The sequence below is a fragment of the Galeopterus variegatus genome, unplaced genomic scaffold, assembly GCF_000696425.1.
Source record: "Galeopterus variegatus unplaced genomic scaffold, G_variegatus-3.0.2 Scaffold1807, whole genome shotgun sequence".
Taxonomy (NCBI): domain Eukaryota; kingdom Metazoa; phylum Chordata; class Mammalia; order Dermoptera; family Cynocephalidae; genus Galeopterus; species Galeopterus variegatus.
The window spans coordinates 148,126-159,197 of record NW_007727918.1 but is presented as its reverse complement, the minus strand read 5'-3'; the positions used below and the strand labels follow the sequence as shown (position 1 = coordinate 159,197).

The window sequence follows — 11,072 nt, the reverse complement described above, 5'->3', positions numbered from 1 at the left end:
GGGTGATCGAAAGAGCACTAGAATTGCTCTCATAATCTCTAACACAATGTGCCACATGGATACTAAAATATGCTGGAAGGAATATTTCCTTACACAATATGGTTTTCCCTTGGGGCACATAGGTACCCAGAGTTAGTGGCCAAAAATAAATATATCTATATTCTTAGAAGAAAATAGGGAGTAAAATTTTTGGAGTTAAGTGTAGTGATGCCATAGATGAGAAAATGTTTAAAAATTTTTAAAACACACTTTACTTGTTCTGGTTTAAAAATTTACTGTTCCCTCTTAGCCTTTCACCCTTCATTCACGGAGATGAAGAAGTAATGAAGGGTGAGAGGCTAAAAGCAAAGAGTAAACAACAGTGGACATACGGCCATGCTTATTTCTGTAGTCAATCTTTAAGGTGCAAAATAAATGTAAAAGCCAGATTAGGAAAGAGAGGGGCCAATGCAGATCTTTTTTTTTTTTTTTTTTTTTAACCTACTTAACAACCCAGGAGAAGAAACAAAAGAAAAGATGAACAGATCCTTTCCTGTGTTCGAATTAACCTATTTTAAACTATTAGCCATTTCACTTTTTATTTATTTCTTTGAGTTTTGCTTAGATTCAATTTAAATCACTTAACTATGATCCTACAAATCCCTTAGAAGCAGAATCATGCCAGTTACATACCTCAGATCCTTTGATCTACTTACTTCATACTGGAAGAGAGGTACATTTGAGAATGAAAATGGGAGATTCCATTGCAATAAACACATAAATAGGGAAAAAACACACAAACACCCACACATATTCCCAGCGTCAAAACTAAAGCAAGGTACACATTTACATTTCAAAACCCTGAAGCTTGAATTGTCCGTGATAAGATTCTTGCTTTATGGGCTGAGTTTATTTTACTTCTGGTTATAAACAAAAGTAGTGTATACACACATCTGTCCATGAAATTTTGTACAATGTGGATTTTACATTGGGTATCATGCACAAGATTAAAAACAAGACCAAAAAGTGTGACTTCTGAAAGAGGAAAAGATAAAGGCTCCAAGGTTTAACTGCTCTGGGAAGAAGAGATCACATCTGTTGACTGAGGATCACAAAAAGGTCCAAAACGTCCATAAATATCCTTGGCTCGTACTGCAAAGTAGTATTTGCTGCCGGATACAAACTGGGTGAGAGTACATGCCATGGGCAAGGGAAGTGCCTTCACTTCCCCAATCTTTTTCCACTGTGAGGGCACAGTGGCACTGGGTTCCTCATGGTAAGCATAGAGATGGTAGCTATCAACAGTGGCACAGCTTCGATCCACCTCCAGGACACTCCATGACAGTACAATGCCATTTTGACTCTGAACTCGTGCTAACTTCAAGTGTGGCTTCTGAGGCAGAGATGTGCTGGCAGCTTCTGGGGGCAGACGCTGTGGTTGTGGGGCTTCTGGTAAGGGTGCTGGGTGCACAGGGCGTGGGGGCTCCTAACAAAAGAAAAGTCACATTTATTTATAATGATCACAGAAATAACTATTTTAGAATGCTAGAACTAAGACACCTTAGAGATCACATAGAGGGACATCATTTTACTTCAAGAATTCTGGGAAATGCCAAATACCATACCAAATTTGCAAGTTCTGTTTCAGTGATTTGTAACCAATCATGCCCCAAACAATATTGCTGAGGTAATTCCTACTATACTTCCTAGACCTACAATATTGAACTTTTCTTGGGAAATAAAAAGCCCTTGCTGATGGAGCATTATTTTGAGGAACAATGAAATAATCATCTACTTCTAAGAAAATAATTAATGATTCAATTCTCTATCTGTGGTACAGATTCTCATGTTAGTATAATGTAACATTTTTTAATATCATGTGTGGCAGTCTGTCACATGAAATTGGAGTATAAATCTGTAATTTTTAAGCTGTTTTGCCACAGAAAGACAGCAGCATATTCTTGTAAATAAGCACATTTAACGCAGAATGTATACTATATTCTTGGCCAGTCTGCATGAAAAAGGTGATATTTAAAACGGACCCTGAAAGATAGAATTTGGAGATGCAGAAACAGTTATTTACCTTTCAGCCAATATGTACAGCATGAGTAAAGGCATGGATAGGAAAGGGAGGGGAGTCACAGGCAAGAATTAGTGTAACTTCTTCTTGGACATTGGGTATAGGAAGAAGAATAGTGAAAGACAAATAGTGAAAGGTAGGCTAAGGCCAGATGATGAAAAAGCATGATACTAACCTTAGGAAGCCCTATCGACTTGTCTAACACTACATCATCATCATCATCATCATCATCATCATCATCATCATCATCATCATCATCATCATCATCATCATCATCATCATCATCATCATCATCATCATCATCATCATCATCATCATCATCATCATCATCATCATCATCATCATCATCATCATCATCATCATCATCATCATCATCATCATCATCATCATCATCATCATCATCATCATCATCATCATCATCATCATCATCATCATCATCATCATCATCATCATCATCATCATCATCATCATCATCATCATCATCATCATCATCATCATCATCATCATCATCATCATCATCATCATCATCATCATCATCATCATCATCATCATCATCATCATCATCATCATCATATCTTGACTTTTATGATGACAGTGATAACGATTTCTTCCAAAAGGATTTAAGTAAGAGACAGGTAGAAGGAAAATAAGTGATCTTTTCTTTTTCTTAAGTGGAATGTATCGTTGCTCACTGATTTTATATTGAAAGTCATAAAACAAATAAGATTCCCTTAATTGACATTGGTGTAACAAAAAAATATATTTTAACATGCAGTTCATTAAATAGATAATCTGCATAAACCAAACAGTGAATTCTGTGAAGGTTTGATGATGTCTTTTTAATCTCCATGCTGCCTCCTCCACACTTAGTACCAGTGACTTGTACATTGTAAGAACACAAAAAGAATATGCTGAATAATTTCAAGGAGTGCAAATCTATTGTTGAAATGCATACACCTAGTGGAAAAAAATTCATATACACATCTGGAAAAAGGTAGAATCCACAGCCAAAAAAATAACATTGGAGAAAAAGAGAAACCAAATTTAACTAGATAAAACACTGAAAGCTGAAGTAGAACTGGTATGAATATTGGCCACGCTGCCGTATTTCCTCTCTCAAATTGTCTTTTTTCCTAAAATGACTTAATCACTTAAGAAAATAATATTATATAACCATATAGTTAGCAAAATCTAAGGGAAGATGGCTGAAGCCATGTACTTTGGCAGGAGTTTAAGGTTCTTGACAATTGCTTATATGGCCAGTAATATCCCTCCTAGTACTTAAAATTTCAGGATATTGAATCTGCTTGTACTCCAGAACTAGTTAAGTCAAATGAGTTTTTGTTTTGTTTTTGCCATTGCAATGAAGGTTTTTATTGAAGTTTTACACATGAAATAATACGACATCAGTAATTTGCTTATAAAAATAATCAAGGGTATGCATGGGTTGTGGGAATAGGTGGGTGGCAATATAGATGAAATTAAGCCTTGTGTTAATAACTGTTAAAACTGGGTGATGGGGATGTGGGGGTTGTTACACTATTCTTTCTTTCATACATGTTTGGAAATTTCCATTTTAAAAGTTCTTTAAAATTGCATTAAAATAAAAGTAGAAAAAAGAATATTTCTCCTCTGGGATATAGCTTATTCTAAGACAATATACATGTAATTCTGTTTTAAAATAAAAAATTTTAAAAAAGCTCTGATGGGTTATAAAATATGCAAAAGCATGCTATAAATAAGAGATTTTTGTTATCTATTTTTTGAAGGAATATGGAATGAAGGAATTCATTTGTAGCTGCAAACAACGGTAATGGCATATTTGCCACATACCTTAACAGAGCCATATCTGAAGCATTGTAAAGACACTCTGGATGTGCTGAGATCAGACAACCTTACTTTTTATAAGGCTCTGACTCTGACACTGGACTGGGTAATGGTACTCAATCATTTAACATTTTTGTGACACAGTATTCTTTTCTATCAAAAGGTGAATAGAACTCTAACCCTTACAGAGTTGTGAGGATTAAATAAAAAAATAAATGTAAAGTACTTAATAAGATATGCCTGGTATAGTAGGAGTGCTATAGTAAGTGTTCTATTTATGATATTAACTTTTTCATTGCAGTGAAACAGATAATAGACATTACGAGCATGGGCTCTACAGTTGAAAAGCATGGGTTCTTGGGTGGTATCACCTTGGGGTGGTTACTTGACCTCTCTGGGCATTAGCTGCCATATCTATAATAAAGGATAAAAAAGAACTAAAGGACTCCTGTGTGAGAATAAAGTATATTAACAGTACTTGGTACATGATAAGCACTCCATAAATGCTATCCATTATTATGAGTTTTTTAAAAAGGATATTTTGCTAAGTAAAAAGTGATAAGCTCATTCCCCCACTACTCTCATAAAGCCAGCATTTCCACTTACGAGATATTCCATACTGAACACTGTCATAATCACATCACAGGATAATGTGACACTGTTTTGGAGGCTAAAGAGAAAACTTTGGTTTTCTCTGTTATCTCTTCACAGATGAATTTCCAATACCATTGGATTATTTAAAACAATAATTGATGACAAGGTAGCAGTTAGAACCGGCATAAAGTTTTGAGGAAAATAATAAAGTTAGAACATGGAAAAACAAAAATACCTTTTTAAATCATGATTTAGAAATGGTCTATTTCACTTCACATGCCCCCAGCTGTGGACCTGTTTTTATACACTGTACACCACAAGCAAACAATGATTTTCAACGATCAGCATCCTTAGTAACATTCGTTCATAATGGTAAGATCAATTTTCTTCAATAAACTTCTTCTAGAAAAGCAAAACCCTATCATTTCCCTTTGATATAACTACTTTAAAGAAAAATGCTAACTATAATAATAGTTGTAGTTATTTGACAGTTTCATAGTTGAGAATTTTGTAAAGCCCAGCATCAACACTTACAGTATGCACTTGTGGTGGTCGGTGATGCACTGTGAGCTGAGGTCCTGTTGATCCTAGGGTTAGTCCATTGTTTACAACATATGTGGTTGTTTGAGGCACTCGAACTGTAACACCTACAAAAAAATATTAAGGAATAAAGTCAGTATTCTACTGTAAATCTAGTGGAACACTGATTAAACACTTAAAATTAGTGAAGCAATGTTTTCAAAATTCAAAAGAAAAAATATTTCCAACTCAAAACTCTATACTCAGCCAAACTATCATTTGAGCATGAGGAGAAAGAAATTCTTATATACGCAAACATTAAAAAAAAAAAAAAAAATCTAATTTCCAAGAACCTTTTCTCAGGTAGTCACTGGCGATGTGTCCCACTAACATGAGAGAGAAAATGAAGAGAGAGAGAAACACATGAAATATAAAGAACAAGAGATCCAGCACAGAGAGAAGTAAATGGATCCCCCACAGGAAGACAATGAACAAAAATCCTAGAACACTGCTTATGCACCACAGGTAGAAGGCCAACAGGCCGGAATGGAACACAGTGACTCAAAAGATAGATAAATTGAAACTGTCTTCATAAAGATCCTTCCTGCCTCAGCCTTTCAAACAGGACAGAAAGTTCAACTTAAGTCATCCTTGCCTTATATTAATAGTCCCCTCTTTCCATCCATGCCCTGGCTAATCAGCTGCGGACAGTCATTTCACCCCAAAGAAAATTGTTGCAACGTACACCAGGGCAACAGAAGCAGAAAATTTAAAGCCATCTACTGCCCCTACCATATTCCTGCTCATATATTCAATACCTGGCCCACATATAATTCTGACAGGTGCCCTGGCTGTGGTGAGGCTAGTTAGTTTCTCAGAACTCATTCATGACTCTGTTGATTGATTTTCCCAAAGAAATCTTTTGTAAAGTTGAGAAAGTTGAAGCCAGACTATGATCCAGAGGTTTATTTTCTCCTAGAAGCTATCATCTAATAATATTATTAGATTATTATTAGCATTATTGCAGGTTCTTTAAACAGCTAGATTTGTCCTTGCTATTAATTTTTGCAAACCTAAATAATATCCATTATTTTAGTGACACCTATACTGGTGGCAAAACCACACAGAAAAGCAGAATGTCTAACAGAAAAGTAAGGATGTTAGTTACCTGTGATGGAAAGGGAGAGGGATGCAATTAAGGAAGGGCATACAGGAGGGCTTGTAGGATACTGATAAAGTTTTATTTCTTAACCTAGTAGAGAGTTCATATGTGGCTCATTTTATTATTTTTCTTTAAACTTTAAACATATCTTTTATGTAAACTTGAGTTTATAGGATATATTCTACTAATAATATGTAGACATTTGAATATGTTAATATACAATAACTATAATAATTATTACATATTATATACATAAGTAACGTATATAACTAATATATAATACATTAGGAAACTTCAAGTTTTCTTTAACATTTTCCCTTCTTTTATTTCTCAGCCATCTTTAATACCTTTAAGATTCTCTCTCATTGGAGGCTTTTACCATGACTTCAATTATCTGGGCTAAGTCACAATTGATCATTCCCACTTTAATTAGGCAAGGTGTCTCAATAGAGTGGAGTACAGACCAACATCAAATGGCATACTGTGATAGTATAGCCATAAATAATTTAAGTTAAATTGAAGACAGTACAAAGACAACAAATCATATAGTACACATGTCTGATTTTCTCTGGTTAACTCTCCCAAGGGAAGAAAAATGAATTAATATTAGGTGGGTGTTTTTGGTTCTATTGTCATTTCTTGTCAATATTGTCTATTTGACAAATAAGAATTGTACATATTTACGGTGTGCAATATTATGTTTTGAAATATGTATACATTATGGAATGGCTAAATCAAGCTAATTAACATATGTATTACCGCACTTATTTTGGAGAGTTGAGAACACAAAAGCTACTCTATCAGCAATTTTCAAGTATACAGTTCTTTGTTATTAACTACACTACAGTCATCACTTTGTACAATAGATCTCCAGAACTTATAATAATTTTAATACGTACAAGCACTTTTTACAATATAAGCCACTTCAACTAAATGCTGAAGAAAGCTACATACTTGGGCCATATACAAGAAAAGAACCTCTTACTATTTTGGGGATTAACCTGCCGAACAGCAGGAGCCTGCATAACAGTTCCTCGAAGAGGAGCCTGAGCTGGTGGTGCTGGGAGAGTTGTATAAACCACTTGGTGGTTTGCAGGAGCTCTCGGTACAGGGAGTCTTGTGGTCACCTGAGTTACTGGACGATGTGTTACATTCACGGTGGTTGGAGCTAATGGAAGGGAGAAAAAGATATTTCTGTGTTAAGCAAATAGCACTAAATGGTAATTATCTTTGCATAAAAGCCAATTAACTATAATAAAGAGAAAAAACAGAGATAATATATTTTGTAATCTTGCAAGATAAGAATGATAGGGCCACCAAAATTAACAATAATATTAAAATCCGAGCTTCACAAGAAAAGAGTACCTCAACCACATCCAATCCGCTTCCCACTCTCTAGTTTGACTAGATAATAAGCATGTGAAGATTTAAAAAAAGGGGTGTAGACTTGAGAGTATGATACTACAGAAGTGACTTGACAGAACAATTTGTCTCTCTTCAGTTTTCAATTGTCCTTAATAGAGTGGAATTATAGGCCCTCCAGGCTTTCAAACAACAGTATATAAATATCTTTGTATTCTTTCTCTTGCTTCCTCCTGCCATGTGATCTGCTTGTACCCACCAGCTGCCTGCCACTTTTCCGCCATGAGTAGAAGCAGCCTGAGGCCCATGCCAGACGCAGCTATCCCAGAATCTGTTTTGCTGTGCTGAGACCTTCCCTAAGAAGCCCACTATCCATAAACTAAACAGGACTCTAAACAGGAAAATAGAACATTGAAATGCAGTATCAGACTTCTGGTCAAGATGGCGGAATAGACGGTCCCTAGCGTCACTCTCTCTCACAAATCAACTGATTTACAACTATAAAAACATAACATCAAGTGCATACAGAATGGGGAGATGTCCACCAGAGGAAGCAGAAGCTCTGCGGAGACCACATGCCCTGTAGGGCCGCTGTCACACAATCCAGCAGATAGACTTCACCGTCGCCACCTGGCTCCATTCCCAGCCCAGCCCAGTGTGCACAGAGTGGGGAGATGTCCAGCAGGGGAGTCAGAGGCTCCGCAGAAACCACACACCCTGTGGAGCCGCCACTGCATGATCCAGCAGGTAGACTTCACCGCAGGCACCCAGCTCCATTCCCAGCCTGGCCTAGTGCACATGGAGCAGGGTGACGTCTGGCAGGGGAGGCAGGAACTCCACGCGGACCACACCACTGTCCTGCGATCCAATAGCCTGGCCCAGAGCACGCAGAGCGGGGAGACATCCAGCAGGGGAGGCAGAAGTTCTGTAGAGACCACACCGCCGCCACGTGCGATCCAGCAGCCCGGCCCAGTGCATATGGAGCAGAGAGACATCCAGCAGGGGCGGCAGAAGCTCCGTAGAGACCACACAACCTGTGGGGGGACTGCCGCTGTGCAATCCAGCAGCAGGTAGGCTTCACCGCTGCCACCCGGCTCCATCCCAAGCCCGGCCCAGTGCACACGGAGCAGGGAGACATCCAGCACGGGAAGGGAAAGCTCCGCAGAGACCACATGCTCCGCGGTACCTCTGCGCATCCCAGCAGCCCAGCCCAGTGCACGCAGAACAGGGAGACATCCAGCACGGGAGGTGGAAGCTCAGCAGAGACAACACACCCTGCAGAACCGCCCCATGACCCAGCAGCACAGCCGAGTCCAAACCAACCACAGAGGAGGCTCCCCAGAGAGGCCCAAGACACAACCACACACACAAGGCACTAGCGGCCAACTGAGCAGTCACTGAGGTAGCCATACCAAACTGGCAACCCCAGCAACATCTTAGTCATCTTAGTCAGACAATACTATCAAACCTGTGGACTGTGAAACCCCCTGCCACAATGAATAAACATCAAAGAAAAGATACTGGAAATACGAAAAATCAAGAAAGTACACCACCAAGGGTAATAACTCTGAAGCTCTAGATCCTATAGAACAAGAAGCCCTTGAAATGTCTGACAAGGAAATTCTAGTGATAATTCTAAGGAAACTGAATGAGATACAAGAAAACTCAGCTAGACATCATGATGAAATGAGGAAAAGTATACAGAACCTGAAAGAAGATATGTACAAGGAAATCAATGCCCTGAAAAAAAATGTAGCAGAACTTGGCGAACTGAAGAAATTATTCAGCGAAATAAAAAACACAACAGAGAGTTTAACCAGCAGGCTTGCGGAAGTTGAAGAGAGAACCTCGGAACTTGAAGATGGGCTGTTTGAAATAACACAAGCAGAAAAAAAAAGAAAAAGAAAAAAGAATCAAAAGCATTGAAGAAAATCTGAGAGAGATATCAGACAACCTTAAGCGCTCAAATATCCGAGTCATGGGTATTCCAGAAGGGGAGGAAAAAGGAGATTGCATTGAAAACATATTCAACAAAATCGTGGCAGAAAACTTCCCACGTATAGGAAAAATCACAGATCTTCAGATCCAGGAAGCTCAAAGATCTCCAAACGTATTCAACCCAAAAAGGTCTTCTCCAAGACATGTTATAGTCAAATTGGCAAAACTCAAAGAAAAAGAGAGAATCTTTTTTTTTCCTTTTTGTCTTTTTTACTGACCGGTAACAGGATCACAACCCTCGGTGTCGCGGGCGTACCGGGGACGGGCAATGGGATCGCAACCCTCGGTGTTGTGCCCGCACCACGTTCAGCCAGTGAGCAGGAACTGGTCTCCACGTGGGATCCGAACCCTCGGCGGGAGAGCCGCCATGCACCCAAGCAGCGCACTCTCCAGTACACCACCGGGCCGGCCCCAAAAAAGGGAGAATCTTAAAAGCTGCAAGAGAGAAGCATCAAATCACCTATAAGAGAGCCCCAGTCAGACTAACATCAGACTTTTCATCACAAACCTGAAAAGCCAGAAACGAATGGGATGATATATTCAAAGTACTAAAAGACAGAGATTGCCAGCCAAGAATACTCTACCCTGCAAGGCCATCCTTCCAAAATGAAAGGCAAATAGTATATTTCTCAGACAAACAAAAACTGCGGGAGTTCACCACCACATGACCACCCTCACAAGAAATTCTCAACGGAGTAATGGGTTTGGTTCCTGAAAAATAACCACCACTGCCATAAAAACCCAAGAAAAATCTAAACCCACTAGTATAGTAAAAATGACATTCATGAAGAGAAAACAAACAAAAAGGGCTATCTACAACCCAGGGAATCAACAAATACAGAAAACAAAGAGTAAATCACAAAGCAAGGAAAAAAAGACACCTAAGACATCTAAACAATAATCAATAAAATGCTAGGAATAAATCAAGACTTTTCCTTTTTTTTTTTTTTTCATCTTTTTCTGTGTCCGGCCACGGATCGCAACGCTCAGTGTCGCCCCCGTACCGGACCGGGACCGGCAACAGGATCGCAACCCTCGGTGTTGCTCCCGCGCCTCGCTCAGCCAGTGAGCGGGAACCGGTCTGTATGTGGGATCCGAACCCTCGGCGGGAGCGCCGCCGCGCTTCCCAAGCGGCGCACTACAGCAGTGCGCCACCAGGCCGGCCCCTAAATCAACACTTTTCAATAACATCTCTTAATGTAAAAGGCTTAAATTCCCCAATCAAAAGATAGACTGGCTGATTGGATTAAAAAGGTGGACCCAACTATATTGTGCCTTCAAGAGACCCACCTCACCCATAAAGACTCACATGGACTAAGAGTGAAAGGATGGAAAAAGATTTACCATGCAAACAGAAAAGAAAAATGAGCTAGAGTAGCTATTCTTATATCTGATAAAATACACTTTAAACTAAAAACCATAAAAAGAGACAATGAGGGACACTATGTAATGATAAAAGGATTGATCCATCAAGAAGACATAATCATAAATATATACGCACCCAATGTTGGAGCAGCCGGATTTATAAAACAAACTCTATTAGACCTAAAG

The 11,072-nt window shown here is 38.8% G+C and overlaps 1 protein-coding gene across 2 annotated transcripts in view; it reads right to left on the bottom strand.

Moving 5' to 3' along the window:
* Positions 1–824: 824 nt before the first annotated feature.
* The window catches only part of ATF7IP (activating transcription factor 7 interacting protein), a 122,434-nt gene continuing 112,186 nt past the window's right edge, over positions 825–11,072 (bottom strand). For both annotated transcript variants that reach the window (XM_008579094.1, XM_008579096.1), the window contains exons 13-15: positions 7,147–7,329; positions 5,015–5,127; positions 825–1,465 (exon numbers count right to left, since the gene is read on the bottom strand). In XM_008579094.1, coding sequence (XP_008577316.1) covers positions 1,046–1,465; positions 5,015–5,127; positions 7,147–7,329 — 716 coding nt within the window. In that variant the 3' untranslated portion in view covers positions 825–1,045. The remainder of the gene's footprint in view (positions 1,466–5,014; positions 5,128–7,146; positions 7,330–11,072) is intronic.